This window comes from Vicia villosa, unplaced genomic scaffold (assembly GCF_029867415.1).
Source record: "Vicia villosa cultivar HV-30 ecotype Madison, WI unplaced genomic scaffold, Vvil1.0 ctg.000014F_1_1_4_unsc, whole genome shotgun sequence".
NCBI classification, from domain to species: Eukaryota; Viridiplantae; Streptophyta; class Magnoliopsida; order Fabales; family Fabaceae; genus Vicia; species Vicia villosa.
In genome coordinates this window covers 1-22661 of record NW_026704944.1, presented here as the reverse complement: position 1 = coordinate 22661, position 22661 = coordinate 1, and the positions used below count along the sequence as shown (strand labels likewise).

Sequence of the window (22661 nt, the reverse complement as noted above, 5' to 3'; positions counted from 1 at the left end):
CTTATTAGGGGGCAACACAATGTTCATGTTTTTATATTTATTATTTAACCTTTCATTTTATTTTTCAATTTTTGCACCTCTGATGAAAAATTCAAAGTTTTGGGAAAAATTTGGTTTTTGAGCAGGGCCTCCTCACCCTAAGCATAGCGTAGGAGCGCTGTGGTACAATAGAGGAGACCATGGCCCAAGTGCGTCCTACACAAGATTCTTGGGCCCTGCACAAAAACCATAAAGTCACCAACCAACATTCAATGCCTTAGTTAATGACTTGAACCACTCCCCTTGTGCATTAAACCACTTTGTCAGTTTTCAACCTCGAAGTTAGTTTGTTTAAATAGTAATGACTTTGTTTAATTATTATGTTGTTTCAATTGTTTTTGTTCTATCAACAAATTCTTTTGTGTTTGTCTTCATCATGGGCATAAGTTGCTTGAAGAAGCAAGAAAGGCCTTAATCAAGTCATGTCGAAACTCAACAAGTGAAATTGAGTGGTGATGATAAAATCAGAAGAAATTCAAGCAAGGTGCATGTTTACATGCTTTATAGAGTGTCAACATGATTTTGAATCTTGTGTTTCTTACAAAATCATGTCATGCCTTATTTTGCAAAAACATACTTTCTTGCTTAAATCATGTAGCCAAAACTAGAAATGTGAGGAGAACTTCCATTATGCACTTAAATAATTTAAATGGGTGATAATCCTTGATTGGAACTCGTTTAATTCATGTTTAATCTGGAAATTTTCCTTGAAATTATTGTGGAGCATAAAGAGGATCAAGACAATTTTTTTGTATCGAGCAAAACTACTAAGCCAAATAGCCTCGTCTTACCTTGTGAGTGAGCATTTGTGAACCCTTTGAACCTAAAAAGTCAGGGAATGGATCAGTTTTGAAATTACACAAATCACTAATCCATTCCATCTTATTTGAAAACACAACCAAAACAAAATTTATGAGAGAAAATCATGATTAAAAGAGTTGCACTCATGAAAAGAAGAAAGTTGGAGAGAAATTGCTCATTGTACAAAATAGAAAAAGAAAAAGATGCGAAGTAACGAAAGATAAAGAAAGATAAGAAGATGAAAAAAAAAAGAGAAAAAGAAATGCAAAAATAAACTATTACATCACATAAGAATTGAGGGGTGAAAAAGAAAAATGGAAAAGATCAAGGTATGAACAAATAAGTGATGCTCTTCAATAACTTAGACAAATTTGAACTCAATAAGCCTTAAGAAAATCACCTACCATTTGAACCTTGGCCAAGATACAAGCATAGCAAGCCCTTAGGGATTTATGCTCTCAAGAACTTTTCAAAACATGAATTGCTCAGATGAATACATGAATTGATCAGGATGCTGACAAGGTTATTGGATGAGAGTCCATTTACCATACAACTCAATTTTCAAAGATCTTTATCCATTTTTTATGAAGAAGAGTGATAGGTTGATTCAAGTGAATTAGTGTTACTGATTTTTGAGGATATGGTATGATATTTGTAGGAAAGAACTTTTTCTCAATCATGCTTTGATTCTAGAAGGTAGTTGAACATAACTTTAGCATGATAATTAGTCATTTGAACCATTCATGTTTCACCAAGTATGATGCAAAAACATCAATCTTATACTTGATAAGAGTCATTTATTTTGAAAGCTTCATGCTCTTGATTGAGGGCAAACAAGAGTTCAAGTCGGGGAGATTTTGATAAGTGGTCAAGAATGAGTACTAGACCACCATATCTTGACACTTATAAGGTCCATTAATATGAATTCCTTGACAAAAATCATTATTTTAATTAAAAACTGAAACTTGGTTAAAAAAATGGTTACTTGTTGACCTTTGATTTGAATTAAAGTAGGCAAAATCACTCAATGCAAGTCCAAAAAGCAAAACAGTAATTAACGGTAACGAAAACTCGAGTATCGTTCTCAAGGATTCTTGTATTAATATTAACCAACAATTGGAACAATGGGGGTTTATAAGTTTCAGATCGATTTATAGAAACGGTGCAACTAAGTGATTAAAATAAGTGATTATGTAAATAAGTCAATCTACTATTTTTTGGTTTCTGGATAATCACTGGTTTTTACCTTACCAATTCCCTAAGCGGATTCGATCTCTATTTGATTTCTATACAATACAAGCGCAATAGATATAAAACAAATCAAATTCCTATTCCGAGTTAAGAAAACGGATTAAAGCCATCGCAAATTAAGCAAACACGATATAGAAACGCAATTTAACGACTAAGCGACGTAAACAACGATTAAAGATCAAGAATACAATCATACAAATTTAATCAAGACATTAATGAAATAACAGATTAAGCAAATGCAATTTCATAAAATAGAATTAAAAGAGAAACAAAATTGAATTAGTAAATTGAAAACCTCAAAGCGTTTGGAATTCGATTACAATAGATTGAATCTGGATGTTTAGTCGAGAAATCGCCGTTGATGCTCGTTCATCTCAATTCTTCCATTGTGCATCAAGCTACCATGAGTAGTTAAATCCCTCTCTTGTTGGGATTGATCGTAGTTCACCAAAATAGTATGTATCTTCATTAATCATGGCATTATACACAATTTATTTATGAATCATTATCGATGTTATCTTCACTTTATTGTTTAACTTCATGGATTGAATTGATATTGAAAAATATAATTCAAACCTCGATCTAAGATAACATCTCTTAAACTCTAAATGCTAGACATAGATTTAGGTTTAATACTCACTGAAGGTATCGAATCTTCATGCTATCGTATTGTTTAATAGGCTGACAAATCATCAATTAAACCCTAAGGTAGAAATCTTGATCCGCTATCGTGCAAGGATAAAAAAGGAGTATTTTTAAAAACTGTAGTTAACGGTAATGACAACTCGAGTATCGTTCTTAAGGATTCTTGTATTAATATTAACCAATAATTGGAACAATGGGAGTTTATAAGTTATAGATCAATTTATAGAAACGGTGCAATTAAGTGATTTAAATTAGTGATTTTGAAAATAAGTTAATCTACTGTTTTTTGGTTTTTGGCTAATCACTGGTTTTTACCTTACCAATTCCCTAAGCGTATTCAATCTCTATTTGATTTCTATACAACACAAGCGCAATAGATATAAAACAGATTAAATTCCTATTCCGAGTTAAGCAAACAGATTAAAGCCATCGCAAATTAAGCAAAGACGATATAGAAACGCAATTTAACGGCTAAGCGGCGTAAACAACGATTAAAGATCAAGAATACAACACGAATTTAATCAAGACATTAATGAAATAACATATTAAGCAAATGCAATTTAATAAAATAGAATTGAAAGAGAAGCGAAATTGAATTAGTAAATTAAAAACCTCAAAGCGTTTGGAATTCGATTACAGTAGATCGACTCTGGATGTTTAGTTCTGATCCCTTCAAGCGTACAAAAGCCAAAGTATTTTTAATCGTGAAAAGAAGGTACCAACTACTGTAGCGGCTGCCACAAGTGTTTTAACAACCTAAGGGTTTTACTTACAATCCGAACCGAGTCGAAAACATAACCTAGGCCCATAAAAATCACCCAAAACAACTTAATTTCTAATGACTGAAACTTCAACGAAATTTTGGAAATCATGTACTCCGAATCAGCCTTTGACCCCAACATGAAAGTTGTAGACCTTTCTCTCAGCTTTCTGGCGATTAGTAGAACGCATCGATCCGATTCCCGTAGCTCCAGTTATAAATTTTTTATTGAAAAATGCAAATGCTGAAAATAAAATACAAAAATAAAATAAAGGCAAAAACAAACTAAATTATAAAAACATCGTAAAATAGAAAAACAAACCAAACAAACCATGGAAATACCTAAGTACAAACATAGAGAATGTGCATCAAAATTCCTCACACTTTGACTTTTGCACTCCGAGCAAAATAAAATCAAAACTCATGAAACACCACAACACTCAGATACTCATTCTGTGCTACAAACTCTTCTTCAATTAAGATTGCATCGATAGGTACTAATCTTGCACACTAAGGATATCGTAAGAACACTACTCCACAATTGTGCAGTGATAAGCCTCCTTCCTATACAAGTCAATCTGAATCATGTTATTATGCCTAAACCTAACTAACTCATCATCCTTTTTGCTCTCTTACATTCTGACGCAATCACATTAAGCTTGTTATCTCCATAAACTCATATAAAAGCGACTGATTAGTGACTCTGATCCTTTTTGCACGAGGTTCTAGCAACTAAGTGGCATAACCCCTTGCTTACCCAATTGTAGTTGCAGAGAATCGGACCGTAATCTGCCCTACCAATTTCAGCATCAAAAGCCTCTGAACCAACCAACAACGGGTCTTATTAAAATGTTTTTGTAGGTTCCAAAACCGTTGGGTTAAGTGACTGGGTGAGGGTCACCCAACATGGAAGGTTCATTCTCTATTTTTTCAAAAAACTTGGATCACTCACTTATTTTCATCGGTTTCCTTAGGTAGAGCATGTGTGAGATGGTGTCGACTACAAAGATAAACTACTCAAGAACTATTAGAAAATGAGAATTCAAGGCTATGTCATGACAAGTATTCAAAATGATTTCTATACTCAGGAGACTTACAGTGTTTATACGATACCGATCTTGTGAACTTTTCCCAAGTCTCCACAACTAACCTCAGATAAATCTATAGCCTAAAAATTTCAAAGAGACGCATTTTTTTAATATTGAAAAACAAAACAAAGAACCAAAGCAAAGAAAATAAATTGTTTCACCCCCCACACTTAAAATAAGCATTGTCCTCAATGAAGGAACATAACTATTAAAGTAAGAGGGAGAAAAAGGAAAAAATACACCCGAATAGTTAAGGAGGATAGGTGATTGCATACGCAGCCTTTTCTAGTGAGGGATCTTTTACAATCTCTTCTTCTAAAGTAGGGCTCTCATGGAGCAGCTTTGGGTATTGTCTATTTACCTTGAAATTTGTTTTAGTGCCTTCGCCTTTTATTCTAGGATCAAAGAACAATATCCGAAAAGTAAAAATGTTGAATGGTCACGTAAAGGTGATCTCATCTTTCACAACATCAAGGATCAAAAGGTTATGGGGCTACCTCACTGCTTTTGCTACATTTTCAAGTGAAATCCTATGCATACACATGGACGAACTAATATCATAAATGTCATCCAAGGTCCATCCAATTTCTTTCTTATGCTTCTTCAAAACCTGCAAAAACTTACTTTCTTGATCAAAATAAAGTTTAGAAGAAATTATAACCGAGAGTTTTCATTCATCTCTAAATAAGCATATATCAGGAATTGGTTTCAGCTCTCGGGAAAGCGGTTGTTCGATGGATGGTTTGTTCCGGGCAGCCGGGTGTCGAGAGCTTCATCTACATGAACAACTTCATTTGCAACCTCATCTGCAGTAAGAATATCAACTTGCGAGGAAACCTCAATTTTAGTACAAATAGAGCAAATTTTAGTGTCAGTACAAACATAACATGAATAAACATCATCTAAATCAGACAATGATGGAAAATCAGCTACAAACAAATCAGTACAAGTATCATCTACAGTTTCAGAAATCAACTCTATTTGAAAAATAGAATGCTCTTCCAAGGTTGTTGGTTTGATCCTTGAACTTGCTGCATGACATTCATCAAAGTGGCAAGTTGTCCTATCTATGTTTGCAAAGTCTAAAAAATTAGAGTCTATTTGTTGTTGAAATTGGAGATTATTTGCAGCCATTTGTTTGACAATATCCTCTAATGAAGGTTCGAAAGGAGCAAAGCACACAACCTGGAATTCCTTCAAAAGCTTATGTGGGTCCTCACTTGCAAAACCATTAAACCTAGGCAACAAATGTATCAAACTCGATTTTAATTCAAAAGGTACATCAACTGCGGGATACTCAATAAATAAACCATTACAATTCACATCGGGGGCAACCAACTGTCTCAAAGTTCTTTGTTCAACCATGTTATCAACAAACACATAAATACCAATTATGTCCCAAATAAGCAGAAACAAAAAAAAGAAGAGATATGATTAAAATAAATTCAGAAAAATAGAAAAACACCAAATTTAATCTAAATAGATGAAATAAGAATTTTGGATTTTTTCGAAACTGCGAAAAACAGTAAAAAATTAATCAAAAATAGAAAATTGATCCCATGAATTTTCTGGTCCCAGTAGGTAAAAAAAGTTATACATTCGAACATAATTTTTCCAATTTTTTTTTTACTCTAAACGAGAATTGGCCAAAACCATGAGGAAATTAGGGCCTAAACGCGAGAACACTAAACCTATGACTCTAATATCAGTTAATAACGACAAGAGTCCCCGACAACGACGTCAATTTGATCCGTTGTCGTGCACGAATAAAAAACGAGTATTTTTGAAAGTATAGTTAACGGTAACGACAACTCGAGTATCGTTCTCAAGGATTCTTGTATTAATATTAACCAATGATTGGAACAACGGGGGTTTATAAGTTTCAGATTGATTTATAGAAACAGTGCAATTAAGTGATTAAAATAAGTGATTATGAAAATAATTCAATCTACTATTTTTCGGTTTCTGGCTAATCACTGGTTTTTACCTTACCAATTATCTAAGCAGATTCGATCTTTATTCGACTTCTATATCAATTGACAAGCGCAATAGATATAAAACAGATTGAATTCCTATTTTGAGATAAGCAAACAGATTAAAACCATCGCGAATTAAGCAAACATGATATAGAAACGCAATTTAACGACTAAACGACGTAAACAACAATTAAAGATCAAGAATACAATCATACGAATTTAATCAAGACATTACATGAAGTAACAGATTAAGCAAATACGTCATAAAATAGAATTGAAAGAGAAACTAAATTGAATTGGTAAATTATAAACCTCAAAGTGTTTGGAATTCGATTACAGTATATTGACTCTGGATGTTTAGTTCTCCATTCAAGCGTACAAAAGCCAAAGTATTTTTAACCGTGGAAAGAAGGTACCAACTATTGTAGTAGCTGCCACATGTGTTTTAACAACCTAAGAGTTTCACTTACAATCCAAACCGAGTCGAAAACATAAGCCATGCCTATAAAAATCACCCAAAACATCTTAATTTCTAATGACTGAAACTTCAACAAAATTCGGGGAATTATGGACTCCGAATCAGCCTTTGACCCCAACATGAAAGTTGTAGATCTTTCTCTCAGCTTTCCGGCTATTAGTAGAACGCGTCGATCCGATTTTCGTAGCTCCAGTTATGATTTTTTTATTAAAAGCTACAAATGCCGAAAATAAAATACAGAAATAAAATAACGGCAAAAATTAACTAAATTATAAAATATCATAAAATAGAAAAATAAAAAAACAAACTATGGAAATGACTAAGTACATACATAGAGGAATGTGCATCAAAATGCACTGATCAAATCTCATCAAAGTTTAGACATAAACTCTGTTTGTGAGCGATACGTGATGATATTGAAACATGTTTAATGGTGTTCTACACGGTGGCTATGTTGGATACACAATAATGTCCTAAACATAAAACGTTCATAATGCGATGAAGGTGTTCGATACATAATCAAGTTTGATATGTGGCAACAGTGTTCTACAACACACACTGTTAAATACGCAAAAACAGTGTTTTATACGATGACTGTGGGATATGCCACTGTGTTATACACACAACAATGTTCATAACGCAATGACAGTGTTCGACACACAATCATGTTCGTTACAGTAACGATGTTCCAAAAACCATATATAATAATGAAACACATCTGTAAATAAATATAGTCATTGAAAATGAAAAATTAATACCTGTAAAAAGAAATCAAACTCCAAGCAAACTCATTTAGATATAGATGAATTTGTGATTTCTTAAATTAAAATCAAAGTCTTCAAAAAAAAAAAATCCATGCATTAGCTTGATTTAAAAAAATATATACAAATTCAAAGTAAAAGATAGCTTACCATTATTGTAACTTGTATGGAAGAGCAAAAAGGAGCATAGAAAAGTGAAAAGGAATATGCGAGTTATAGAAGATGAGTAATATGTGAGTTATAGAAGATGAGTAAATTTTAGAGGGAATAATACGCATATAAATTAAGGATATTTGTGGCCTTTTACTATGAGAACGTGGATTTGCATTCCCAAAAATCTATTGTTCCCACCTTAGTTTCATGAGAATAAAAATAGATAGAATGTGGGTTAAATGATTTCGCCGGTATTATTAATTCCAAGGTATTTTTTCCCTTCCGATCTATCAAACATAAAAATAATTATTTCCTACCTTAGATTCTTAGGAATTTTTTGTTTAACACCCAAACAAACATATTCTAAGGGTCTGTTTGGTAAGACTGAAAAAAGAGTTTTTAGCTTTTAGCTTTTCAGCTCACAATAATGAAAAAATTCTGTTTGGTAACGCTATTTTAGTTTGTAGCTTGTAGTTTTTTTTTACTAGCTTTTAGTTTTTTTTCAAAAGCTATTTGAAGTAGCTTTTGAGCTTGTAGCTTTTACCTTGTGACTTTTTTTCTTCCATTTATACCCTTATTATTTTAACAAAATATTATTACCCTTATTAATTAAAATGATCTTTTATGTCATTTTGTATCTATCAACTAATGTAACAGCTAATTTATCAAACATTCATGTTAGCTTATTAACTATTAGTCACCAGCTATAAATTAGCAACTACCAGCTATCAGTTTTAACAAATCTAAATGTTAATAAAACTGTAAATAGATAAAAAAAAATGTGAATGAATAAAGAAATTCATTTTACAGGTTGGCTGTGTCTTTACTATAAAATAAAATCAACATAATTTTAATTTGAATAACAAAAACAATTAGTATTTTTATAAAATAAACAGACTTAATTATAATATGGTTAATATTTATGTATTAATAGAAATAAGATAGTGATATTTATAAATTAATCAATTTTAATAAATATAGTGTGGCTAAACATTTATATAATTGAAAGGCTCTTGGTTATTTTCTTTTTTTTTTTTTTTGACTGAAGGTTATTTTCTTCTTAAAAAACATGTTATTGGGAAATATAGAAATTCAGAAAAAAAAATAGGAGTCTAGGGGTGTTCGCGGTGCGGTTTGGGCGGTTTTGACAAAAACAATCACCCGAACCGCAAGAGAAAAAATTGTGCGGTTTGATTTGGTTCGGTTGCCTTTTAAAAAAAATCCAAACCAAACCAAACTAATGCGGTTCAGTTCGGTTCGGTTGGTTCGGTTTTTTACAAATATTTTATTGAGCCCATACATACACATATAGATGACAACATGATTTTTTTTGTATTTAGACATTCATACACTATCAAATAATAACAAAACTCGTCATATTTTGACAACAATTTTTCATTTAATATGTAAAAATTAAATTAGACAAAAGTGAAATATTAAACATAAAATAATAGCATAAAACAATATAAAAATTATTATAATGAAACCAAAAAATAGAAGAGACAAGAGATTAGGTAACGCGAAAAAGAAAAAAAAAGAGTTGAGAGATTAGAGAAGAAGATGTGCGATAAAAACGAAACTGAAATACAAAACATTTACATAAAAATGAGAAGGTAAAAAAAAAGAATATAAAAGAGTAGAGATTATAGAAGAAGAGGGAAGATGTATGTGGCAAAGAAGGTGCGATAATGTTATTAGAGATTTAAGAAGATCGAGACTGAAATTATTTATGTAAGGATGAGAAAATTGTTCGTAATCATAACGATAAAGTATAATAGGTTTAAGTTTGGGTTGGGTGAGAGTTAAGTAAAAGTTAGATTGTAACATAATACGGTTTGATTCGGTTTACAAAATACAAACCGCAAACCAAACCGAACCGTGCGGATTTGTTAAAAGATGACCCAAACTAATCCGAACCAAATGCATTTTTTTGCAGTTTCGATTTGGTTTGGTTTGGTTTGCGGTTTTTTATTGGATTGGTTTGATTTTGAACACCCATAGAGGAGTCATCACTTGTTTTATTTAAGACCAAGACGTTTCCATCTCTTGTTTTATTATTGAAGTATATTGACATGTTATACTTGATTTGGGTAGTTGAATGGAAGACACTTGGTGCTAATAGACATCGTTGAGCCGTTAACACATCTAGACAAAGTAACTCAGTTTGTGGAAAGAAATCCAAGTTTATTGAATGTCATGTTCACTTTGTGTCGATGTCATATGGAAATTTAGGATTTGTACGTTATGATATCGATTCTATAACTTACACGTTTGTTTCCCATATTTTGTTTATTGCTCTTGCTTAAAAAAAATGCCAACGATTTCCCTCAAGTTTAATTGTTTGACTTTACATTTTACGCAAAATACTAACAAAGAGAATAATTAGCCATTCCTTCAAAAGGATTTTGTGGCCGTGACATTTGACATACGTGCTCTAGAGATTCACAATTAAATTATCTATTCAACTGATATATTAAACAATTTATCTAATCTATTTCCTCTGAATAAAATATAAACTAGATGACATAATATATAGAAGAAGACTATATTGAAACATGCTAAAAAAAAACACTACTTATGTTTCTTTTTATAAAAGATAAGTTACTTTTTAAGTTGATTGAATAATCAATTTATTTGATGTGTTTATAGATTAGATAAATTGATTATTCATTGAATCTTACAAAAAAAATTTGTCTATTATAAAAATAAATGAAGGTAGTATTACCTATTCAACTTTTCCACCCTTAAAGTTTGCAAATATACATACTCATAAATACAATCTCAAGAATCACATGATGATTCAAAATTAGGTAGATATGAGCAATGATGTTTTTATAAGTTATTGAGGTCTGATTGCAACAATATTTGTCTCGGTTTCATTATATAGCTCGTCTAACTTAACATTATCGAAATTACGAAGTTTGTTTTTCTCTCCTAAAGCTGATCTTCAACATGAAGTTTGCCCACCTTAACATTCTTTATGGTCAAAAGTGTGATTCTCTATTTGTCCTTTTGCAATTGACCTTCCAGATTTTTTTTATTATGAAAAGATCGCCACCAAGAAGTCAACTCTACATTTCTCCTCGCCGAGAAGAGAGACTTCATCTTTCACCCCATTTAGATGCTCTATTTTCCTCTTACAAGTGTCATCAATATCAAGTACTATAGAGCACGTTTCCCATGTTGAACTCGTTTGTTGGAGGAAGCAAGGTGAAAACTGAAGGCAACATTTTCCTCAATTCGGCAACAAGAATGAATGGTCCTAAAGAAGCTGCGAACAAAGACATCCTTGATTGCATAGGTTATGCAACCCTATTTTTTCTCTTGGAAGGTTAAAGTCAGAGGCTTAACATTCACATATCACCACTTCAAATTAGAAAGACGGAGAGGTAAAGGTTCTAAAATTTTCACAAATTAATCTAATGAAACCACACCATGATGGCATCCAATACATTCTCAACAAAGATGATACACCATGAAAAAAAATAGAAAGATGCCACTGTCTTAAGATATTTGCACATACGTTAAAAACCTCTAATATGAGTTCAACAAGCCAAGTAAACTTGTGAGGGTGCCTAGCAAAGAGTCGTCAGAAGTTGGTGCTCGAAAGAAGTAAAGAAAAGACGGAGTCCATACTCTTTGAACATTGAATTTTAGATAGGGAAACAAAAATTGCGATAATGCCAATAGATGCGAAACAAATCTGGAATGAGAATATCAACGACTTGCCACATGATCGGCAAATCCAGTGAGCACAGAATGGTCATTGGCCCTATAGGAAAGCCTCTATTAATGTGTACAGATGACTCCTTCGAAGCCGGAGTAGTCACCTCCATATCAGACGAAGGCGCCTCTGTATCCACCGGAGGAATAGCCTTGTATCCGTCGAAATAGTAGCTTCTGTATCCGTTGGAGGAATGACCTCTGTATCAACTTGAGGAGTCGCCTCCATATCAACGAAGGTCTTCGTCTTACTATGATGAGACACCTCTGTCTCAGTCACCATCTGACTATCATCCTCAACTGCTGTCTAGACATCATCAACAACCACAACATCAGGCTCATCAATAAGATCTCTGGCCTATCTATGAGCTCTAACTCCTCTACGTCTGATACTATAAGGTGTGCGTGCTTGCTCAACTATCCGCCTCCTATGAGAACCAGTCAATGCTACTCTCTCTGGTCGAATAAGTGAATTTTCAACGTCATACGCCCTTGCACGAACCCTTGCTGCAGCTCTATCATTCCTCCAAGAAGCATTCGTCTTGTCCGATCCTCTGGTCCTCAATACAAAAAGAAAAATGAAAAAAATATAAACTACTAGATTTTGAAAAAATCCGAAAATCAACATGGCTTTGTTGGATTTTTTGAAATATCCGTTAACCATCTCAACATTTTCTTTTACCTATTTTTTTTAAAAATTCAATATACCTATATGGAATTGTACCATACTTTTCGAAATATACGGTAGAAATGCAGGCATTTTTACCAAAATTTTTAAACTCTTGTAAATATGCACTTTTATCGGATTTTTCAAAATATCCTATAGAAAAGCATTAAAAACATGAGTTTTTATTGAATATTTTTAAAAATCTAATAAAAATGTATTTTTTAAATAAAAAACCAGATTAAAATGCTAAATTGCCCCTAAAATTATATACTTTGAAAATTTTGATAGTTGACTTGAAAAATCCCATAAAACAGTGTTTTTTTAAAAATTCAAAATGTTACCAATAAAAGCACATCATTTGAGAGTGTCAAGTATGAGGGAGGTGACATGACAAAGTCTTCAAGATGGAAGATCAAACTTGTGTTGATCCGAGTCCAAAAATATGATTTTAGAAACAACTTTTTGAATTAATTTTGAAAAAAGAAACAAAAAGTTAATAAAAAGCCTCAATCTTTATTTAATTAGAAACGTGTTTATTATTAGTAAGAGAGTCCAAAAATAAAATAAAAAAATGAGTATGAAGGAATTTGATTTGAAAACATGAGGCAGTTTATCCCAACCTCCCATATCCCAATGTTCCCCTCCCCATACCAAATTTTCATTTCTTCATTCATACTCTTGTTCTCGCTGAGCCTCTTTCCCTCATTCCGTGGCTTAGCGGGAACGTTTTCTTCCCTATATCATATCCGCCTCTTCACTTCATCAATTCATTTTCATCCAGTATCATAATTCAATCTTCCTCATTCCAAATATGTAATTATTGTGATGCATGATTTATGTTATTTTATTGATCGCTTCCCTTATTATTATTAAATTCATAAGATAAGATCGCATTGCTTATAGCTTTCGTGATCCAATGGATCGTATAAGCAATGAAGCTACAGTTGATCTTTTTCCAATTGGCCCTTCCGGAATTCTTGGCCGCGCCATAGCTTTTAGGGTTCTTTTCTGTAAGTCTATTTCGCATTTCAGATATGAGTTGTTTTTAGGTTTTATGGATGTGTTTCGTAGGTTTAGGAGATTTTGGGGACCGATTTTATCATGGTTGCATCCGCGGAACCCTCAGGGGATATTAGCAATGATGACCATTCTTGCTTTTTTATTGAGGCGTTATAGTAATGTTAAGGTGAAGGCTGAGTTAGCTTACAGGAGGAAGTTTTGGAGGAATATGATGACAACTGCTTTGACTTATGAGGAGTGGGCTCATGCAGCTAAGATGCTTGATAAAGAGACGCCGAAGTTGAATGAATCGGATTTCTATGATGTGGAGTTGGTTAGGAATAAGCTTGAAGAATTAAAACATCGCAGACAGGAGGGGTCGCTTAGAGATATTATTTTTTGTATGAGGGCGGATCTCGTTAGGAATTTAGGTAATATGTGTAATCCCGAGCTTCATAAAGGTAGGCTTCATGTGCCGAGACAGATTAAGGAGTATATTGATGAGGTTTCGACTCAGTTGAGAATGGTTTGTCACTCGGATTCTGAGGAGCTTGCGTTGGAAGAAAAACATGCTTTCATGCATGAAACTAGACATGCTTTTGGGAGGACTGCTTTGTTGTTGAGCGGGGGTGCTTCTCTCGGAGCTTTTCATGTGGGTGTTGTTAAAACGCTTGTGCAACATAAACTCATGCCTAGGATTATTTCTGGTTCGAGTGTAGGATCTATTATGTGTTCGATTGTTGCCACTAGGTCTTGGCCTGAGCTTCAAAGCTTTTTTGAGGATTCGTTGCACTCGTTGCAATTTTTTGATCAAATGGGTGGGATTTTTACCATAGTCAAGAGGGTGACGACGTTTGGGGCTGTTCATGAGATCAGACAGTTGCAGATCATGTTGAGGCATCTGACAAGCAATCTTACGTTTCAAGAAGCTTATGACATGACAGGCCGAGTTCTTGGGATTACGGTTTGCTCCCCGAGAAAGCATGAACCGCCTAGATGTCTTAACTACTTGACATCACCCCATGTTGTTATATGGAGTGCTGTCACAGCTTCTTGCGCCTTTCCTGGCCTTTTTGAGGCTCAGGAGTTGATGGCAAAGGATAGGAGTGGAGAGATTGTTCCTTACCATCCTCCATTTAATTTGGGTCCTGAAGAGGGTTCCTCACAAGTGCGTCGTTGGAGGGATGGTAGCTTGGAGATTGATCTTCCTATGATGCAGTTGAAAGAGCTGTTCAATGTCAATCATTTTATTGTCAGTCAGGCCAATCCTCACATTGCACCATTATTAAGACTGAAAGAATTTGTACGAGCTTATGGAGGCAATTTTGCTGCCAAGGTATGTTCCTCGACTTTGACCTCTTTCAAAGTCTGATGATTATCTAATTAATTGTATTTGTCTGCTCATTACCAAAGCATCAGCCCTGTAAGTTGGTCTATAAAATGGTTCCTCACTGTTTGATTAACTCTACCAGGACATTTAGCTTTTATTTATCGATTTCCATATATCTGCTTGCTCTTTTACAAGTGTTTTGGTTACTGTTAAATGCGATTTAGTTACTTGTGAAACTATTAAATTTCAAGGACTATCTATTATTGTATTTATCTTTTAGTGGCTCAATGCCCTTGCTCTGATTAGAATTAAACAATATTGTAAGAAGCTGACCCTTAAGCAGAAGCTACCTGCTGAAATAATGGTAAAATTCTCTCAAGAATATGTTACCATTTGTTCCTAAACATACACATGACTTCCAATCTATAATAGATATTGAATGCACCTGTTCAAGTTCAAACCTTTCTGTGCAAATTTTGTATACCCTTTCCCCCTATGTTGTTAAAAGCGGCTGGAGATACCGCTATAGCGGCGCAATGCGGAAAATCCGGCGAGAATGCGGAAAATCAAGTTAGGGGAAAGTTTCCCCCAACTTGATTTTGAAAATCTTGGCATCTCCCAACAGTTATTGTATTAAGACATCATATATGCTAGCTATTGGTTCTACAGTATGTTGCTGCTGCAATATTCTAAATATAAGCAACTATAATAACACTTGTGGTTTTGTTTCTGTAGCTTGCTCATCTGGTAGAGATGGAGGTGAAACACCGATGTAATCAAATACTGGAACTCGGTTTTCCATTAGGTGGACTTGCCAAGCTGTTTGCTCAAGACTGGGAGGGTGATGTAACAGTTGTTATGCCTGCTACTCTGGCTCAGGTATAGAGGCTTAAGAACAATTAAACAAACAAGATATTTATTTGTAGATAAAAGAAATAACTTCAACTGGATAAGAAAAAAGTGTTAGTGGTCATTTTAAGTTTTATTATATTGTAAATAATATGACGAACTTTTCATATCTTGTTTGGTTTGAGAAAATGTTTTTTGTTTTTCGTTTATTGTCATCACTATTAATCGCAAACTTGCTCTCTGTTTTCATTTTGTTTTCAGTTTTTAAAGATTTGTATAGACAATAGTGAATACAAGTTTTTTGGTTTCTATGCTTCCTGTACAAATCTTTAAAAGCAGGTAATAAAGTTGAAAACAATGGGTAGATTTCTAATTCGAAGTGAAGATAAGAGATGAAAACAGAAAACATACTCTCAATCCAAAGAGTCCCTTACATTTTGGAAAAGCTTAAGGATATTTTTTATGTATCATTTATTAGGGACATTTCACTGAAATAACTGTTCACTTATTTATGTATGTTGCCTGCATCCTGTTTCAGTACTCAAAAATTATCCAAAACCCTTCTTATGCGGAGCTTCAAAAGGCAGCTAACCAAGGGAGAAGATGCACTTGGGAGAAGCTTTCAGCAATTAAAGCTAATTGTGGGATCGAGCTTGCTCTCGATGAGTGTGTTGCAATTCTCAATCATATGAGAAGACTAAAAAGAAGTGCTGAGAGAGCTGCTTCTGCTACTCACAGTCTTCCCACTAATATCAAATTCAGTGCCTCAAAAAGAATTCCATCATGGAATGTCATTGCGCGTGAGAATTCTACCGGATCTCTTGAAGACTTTCTTGCAGACACTGCTGCTTCATTTAATCATGGGGTTGGAGCCAATGGTAAAAACTCAAAGTACCACCGGAACATGCATGATGTAAGTGACAGTGAATCCGAAAGTGCTGACTTGAATACTTGGACCAGATCTGGTGGTCCTTTGATGAGAACTACTTCGGCAGATATGTTCATTGACTTTGTCCAAAACTTGGAAGTTGACACTGACCTAAACAAAGGAATAGGAACTAATTTTAGCCCCCGTGATTTTCAGTATCAAAGTCCGAAATTCCAAACACCGGATAGATGCTCTGAGATTTCAGACTCTGATCAGAGAGAAAATGGCAATAGGGGTGTCATGAATATGAATGGATCTAGCATAATGGTAACTGAAGGTGATCTTTTGCAGCCTGAAAGAATCCTTAATGGAATTCTGTTTAATGTTGTGAAAAAAGAAGTCTTGACACCTTCAAGTAGAAGTTGTGATTATGATGATAGTAATTACAATGAAAGTCCTGAGTCTGTCCAAATTGAATGTACAGAGAAGGAGATGGATGATGCTGTTAGCTCAGCTTCTGAAAATGGAGATGACAAATCCCCAACAGCTAGGACCCTAACTGAAACACGAGATTCCATTCCCACTGATGATTCCATAACAGATTTGGGTACCGATACGAGAAATGTTGACAGTAATACCTCCAATGATAAAAATGCTTTACCTCAGTGAAGTGACTTTAGTAATTTGGTGTTTTAGCTGTCTAGATTGTAAGTAGCATGAAATAAACTCTTGACAGGGTTCTCTATATTCATATCTTGATGGGTAATTTAGCCCATGATTAGATTTACATCTAGGCTGTTAATAGAAAATCAAACAGCTTAGAATACAGTTGGTAAATATTTATAAACAAAAATGATTTAGATTTGTGACTGCCTTCTGAAATTACAATGTAGGGAAGAAAGCGAAGTTCAATATACATTTTTTCGGACCTGCCAATATGAGACGTTTGTTTCATAGATTGAAAATTCATTTTTAGGGATAAAATTTATTAGAAACTAAGAATTATAATTATAATTTTAAGTGTTTTTTATAAGACGTGTTTGAAAAATATTTGTCACACTCTTAAAATTATTCATAAAAGTGGAATATCTGCAGTTATTTAAATTTTATTATCACTTATCCACCATTACTTTGAAAATAAATGCATGAGAATGTTAAATTTATGATATTTGTAAGAATATTTTATACTTAAAAATAAATTATCCAACTATAAAAAAAATATAATATTGTATTTTTATATAACTTCTATATTTTGGAGAATAAATTTTATTAACTTGAAACAAACATCACCTAGTATACATCCATAATAGTCTTAATCTCCTCCACTTGATTAAAACTCTTTGCTATAAGTCTTGCCTTAAATCTTGGTTCTTCGATTCCCAAATTTCTTTTCTTTTTCTTGAAGGTCCACTTGCATCTAACAACCATATGTTTATTTGGTATTCTCTCCAACTTCCACATATAACTCTATATCAATTAATTCATATATAACATCAATTATCGCCATAAACAATCTTTGACTAACTTTTCTTTTGATTGCTTATATAAAAGTATTTGATTTTGGGTCTTGAAATTCTTCAGCCACATTCAAAGCATAACAGATAAGATCAACATAATCGTATCTTTGATGTCAACTCATGATTATGAGACAATGTATGTTTCCCTTCAATAGTAGTAAAAACAGGAGTCTCAACTACCTCCTCGTCTCTATTCTCACTAGTAGGAGTCTCCAGCTAAAGTTGAGTCTTTTCCACCATTGTGTTTGATTCTTTAACCTTCAAGTATTTGCACTTCATCCCCATACGGGTCTCATCAAAAGTATCATCATTGCTTATGAAATTTTTTGATCATCTAAGATCAATTTTCTAAAGTTTATAACCTTTCATCCCTACAAAATAAACAATAAGGACACACTTCACAACCATAACATCAAATTTGTCTTGTTTGATATGAGTAAAGTTCAAAACTTTGAAAATCTTTAAATTTGAGTAGTATACTGGTCTCACACTTCAAACTTCAAGAGGTGTCTTGAAGCTTATTATGCAGATGGACATATGTTAAATAAGTTGATGTAGAAACAAAACAACTTCATCCTATAAACTCTTTGGTAACTCAACTCCCATCAATATGCACCCCTCTCTCCCAAATGGTTCTATTCATATGTTCTGCTAAGTTAATTTATTGAGATGTTCTAGCAACAATTCTATGCCTCTTGATAACTTGCTTCCACCAAGACTCATTAAATTTATTTGAAAAAAAACTCTAGGCCATTGACAATTCTTAATACATTTAGTTTAGTTTCTAATTGATTTACTATAAAAGTATACTATTCATTAAACTTTTCAAAAGTGTTAGTTTTACTTTTTAGAATGTAGACCCCTACTCTTCTGTAATCATCAATAATAGAGAAGAAATATAATTCACCCCAAGAGTTGACTCTCTTTACGAACTCCATGGATCTAAGTGAACATACTCAAAAGATCTACTAGAGTTATGCACACCACTCCAAAACTTCACAAGGTGGTGTTTTCCTAGAATGCAATTATTACAAAACTCTAATTTATTTAAATTCTCACACCCTAGAAAACCTTGTTTAGCAAGTTCAAATAAACCACACTTACTAACATGCCCTAAAATCAAATGCCACAACTTGGATTTATCAAAAAGGCCACGATTAGCTTCTGATGCATGACTAATAATAGCGAGACCATATGTTGCGTTATGGAACTAGAATAAGTTTTAATCAATGATTGAGGATTCTGAATCGGTGGTGCTGATCTCTCGTGTGATGGTGTAGGGTGGATCTTCAAGGTTAGCACTCTAACACCCAAGTTAGTTATAGAGTCCAAGATGAGATTAGAAAAGTGTACCTTTCATCTCATGTGTGTTGACTTTATACACTAGATAATCATGGTTGAGATTATTTATGGTTGGTCCTTTGACTGTCCTAGAACAGTTGCCCTCATGCTTGACAGACGTTAACTAGCCAGAAAGTCTTCAAAATCGTGGGTGGTCTCTAGTGATGATGTGCGACCATAGAGAGAAACGGAAATGTCCTGGATCAGTTACAAACAAACGCATTAAATGTCATTCCATCATTGAAACGTTTCATCGATTTTTCTAGACGCGTGACCTCAAACTATCAACTTAGGGTACGATGCTTTTCCTTAAAACATTCGAGTACACTTGAATTCGCTTTCCCCTAAAACAATTTAATAAAAAAAATTTCCTCTTGATAGATGCAACAATACAAGAATAATTAACATTGTTTGACATATTTTATAAAGAAAAGAGGATTTGTATATGGTAGGAATAATATAAAGCATCATTGGCTAAAAATACTCACATATAGTGTTTTTCTATTTTGTTTTATTTTTGAATTTGATATTATATCTTCTCCATTATAAATACACCTAACCTAGTTTGTCTTTTTTCTTCTTAAGGAAAAGAGAGTTTGTCTCATGCAACTACAATTAATATTGATTGCTTGTAGATATCAATATTAATTATTTTGGTATCCGTATGGTGGAAATCAATATTTCTTCTCTATAAATAAATAGAGTAAAGATGGAGAAATTTATGTATAAAGACAAATTAAAAAAAAAAATTATAATAGAGAAAGAAATATCAATTATTGAATTAATTAAGAGAAAAATTAATAATCACACTAATATTTTAATAAATAATTTTTTATTAATATAATGATTGAGATTTGATCCTCTCATCTCAATCAAATTTATTTAAGGTAATGAGTAATTAAGAGACATAGACATAATAATATAATCAAGGGGTTGTGTAGAAAATCTGATGCTTCCTGTTGTTGATTTCACCCAGATAGATTTAAGGCCAGGGACAAATTGCTGGTCATCAGCATGCAGAAACGTGAGGAAAGCTTTTGAAGAGCATGGATGTTTCATAGTTGTGTATGATAAAGCTTCCAATGAGCTTCGAAATAGCGTATTCAGTTCAATGAAGGAGCTCTTTGATCTTCCAACAGAGACAAAACTGAAAAACATATATGAAGGGAAACCATTGAAGGGATATGTTGGACAACACCCTAAGATTCCTCTCCATGAAAGCATGGGTATAGATGAAGGAACTACACTTGAAGGAATTCAAAATTTTGCTACAAAAATGTGGCCTAATGGAAATGATAACTTCTGGTTAGTATACATATTAATTGAAAATTATTTAGTTTATGTAGTTTATATCATTAACCACCAAAAATTTTGATGTATTTTTTTTATAGTGAATATATGTTGAAATATGCAAAGGTAGTGGAAGAATTGGATGGGATAGTATCAAAAATGATATTTGAAAGCTATGGTGTGGTGAAGCAGTATGAGGAATACATAGAGTCAACAAGCTATCTCCTTAGGTTGTTGGCACACAAAGCACCTCAACAGGTGGAACCTGAACTTGGTTTTGTGGCACACACTGACAAGAGTTTCACAACTATTCTTCATCAGAATCATGTGAATGGACTGATGGTGGAGACAAAGGATGGTAGTTGGATTGATGTTGATTTCTCTTCACCAACTTCCTTTGTTGTCATGGCTGGTGATGCACTCATGGTGAGAATTTTCAACTATCTTTGAGAAAAAAAGAAAAGAATGACATGTCCGTATATTATTATCTCGGATCTTATTTATAAGAGAAAATTTACTTATTAGGTCAATATATTTAGACTGAATAATGAATTGGATATATTGATTATTCAATAAATATAAAAAATCAATTTTCTCTTATAAATAACATCAAGAGGGAATACTTAATAAATGTGTTATGTGTAGGCATGGAGCAACGATAGAATAAAATCTCCAAATCACAAAGTTATGATGAATGGTAATGAAAAAAGATACTCTCTTGGTCTGTTTGCCTTCTACAGAGGGATACTTCAAGTGCCTCAAGAGCTAATTGATGAGGAGCATCCTTTGCAATATAAGCCCTTTGATCATCTTGCATTACTCAACTTTGGTTACAGTGTTAATATCAAAGCCTTTTGTGGCATTGTTTAAATCTAAACTCTATGATATTTATGTTTTTTGAATAAAAAACTGTGTGATATATGTATCAGAGTTTATTCATTTTACCTTACATTCCCTCGGCACACTGCTATAACTTTTGTAAAATAAATTTGTTGAAAAACAATTCGTGGGATAGAACAATTTCTGTTTTATGTTTGATTCAAAAACTGATAATTAGATTGGATAAAATAAGAGAAAAGAGATTAAACAAAAATTCAATTCCACGTCTCTAGTTAAATCATGGTATAATTTTGTTTCAAATAAAACATATTTAAATTATGATTAACGCATGTGGATAGAGTAGGTAAGATTTCATGTCAAACCTTACAATTATTTGTGCTCAAATTTTGTAGTTGATGTGAAGATCTCTTTGTAAGTACCCATGTAAATAATCTTTTGATTCTTGAGACTTATTTTATCTTAGCGAGTCTTGTTTGCTTCCTGGGGAATGAATATCTGGAGCCTCTTCTCGATCATATTAGGACAGTTGGATCTACAGATTGTCGTAATTGATTATTTCACAAAATAGATCGAGTCAGAATCACTGGCGAAAATTACAAGCCACAACATTTTAAACTTCTGGAATAGTTGTATCCTATTGTGTATGGTTGCTTATCTGTATTTTTTTGGGCGGTGAGAACTCAAATAGGTGAAACAGATGAGTTTTGAATCTGTTTAATGGGGGAGATAACGCATAAAATCGTAGGTAGACATATAAGGGGACTAATCGTCATGTTTCACGCATAACTTGAGTTTCGTATGTCCGTTTGAGGTGTCGTTTATTGCATTAGAAAGCTAACATGATAATTTTTCTTTTGAATTGGAGAAATTGGGCCTAGGATCGCTACAACACTAGCAGTTCTCAACTTTTTATACCTGAGGCGTAGTCAATTTCAGCCTTGCGTCATCTTGTTTCACACGTAACTTGACTTCCGTAAGTCCATTTGAGGTTCAGTTAGTTGCATTAGAAAGAGGGTTCAATGATATTTTATACTGGAGAGTTTCATAATTTTATCTTAAGTATATAATTTTTTGTCCTATTTTGAAGTCAGACGAAACATTCTGCCCGATGCATGTATCAGTTCTTGTTGTTTTGTTAAGCTGAATCAATTTGGATATTAAGTCCAAAAATAAAAAATCACAATCTTAAAATAGACTCTCTAAGATTTTTGGAACACATTCATTTTCTTGATTTTAACTCCATTTGATATTTTAAATAATTATTCGAATATGATGTTACCTAATA

At 33.2% G+C, this 22661-nt stretch overlaps 2 protein-coding genes across 2 annotated transcripts; both read left to right on the top strand.

Moving 5' to 3' along the window:
* Positions 1-12916: 12916 nt before the first annotated feature.
* LOC131621923 (triacylglycerol lipase SDP1-like) lies at positions 12917-17252 on the top strand. Its single transcript, XM_058892990.1, has 3 exons — positions 12917-14677; positions 15407-15550; positions 16059-17252. The coding sequence occupies exons 1-3, from the start codon at positions 13259-13261 to the stop codon at positions 17055-17057; spliced, it is 2562 nt and encodes an 853-aa protein (XP_058748973.1). The 5' UTR covers positions 12917-13258; the 3' UTR covers positions 17058-17252.
* A 2871-nt stretch (positions 17253-20123) lies between these two features.
* On the top strand, positions 20124-21556 carry LOC131621922 (probable 2-oxoglutarate-dependent dioxygenase AOP1). The gene is made up of 3 exons (XM_058892988.1): positions 20124-20551; positions 20638-20962; positions 21182-21556. The coding sequence occupies exons 1-3, from the start codon at positions 20196-20198 to the stop codon at positions 21404-21406; spliced, it is 906 nt and encodes a 301-aa protein (XP_058748971.1). The 5' UTR covers positions 20124-20195; the 3' UTR covers positions 21407-21556.
* Positions 21557-22661: the final 1105 nt, after the last annotated feature.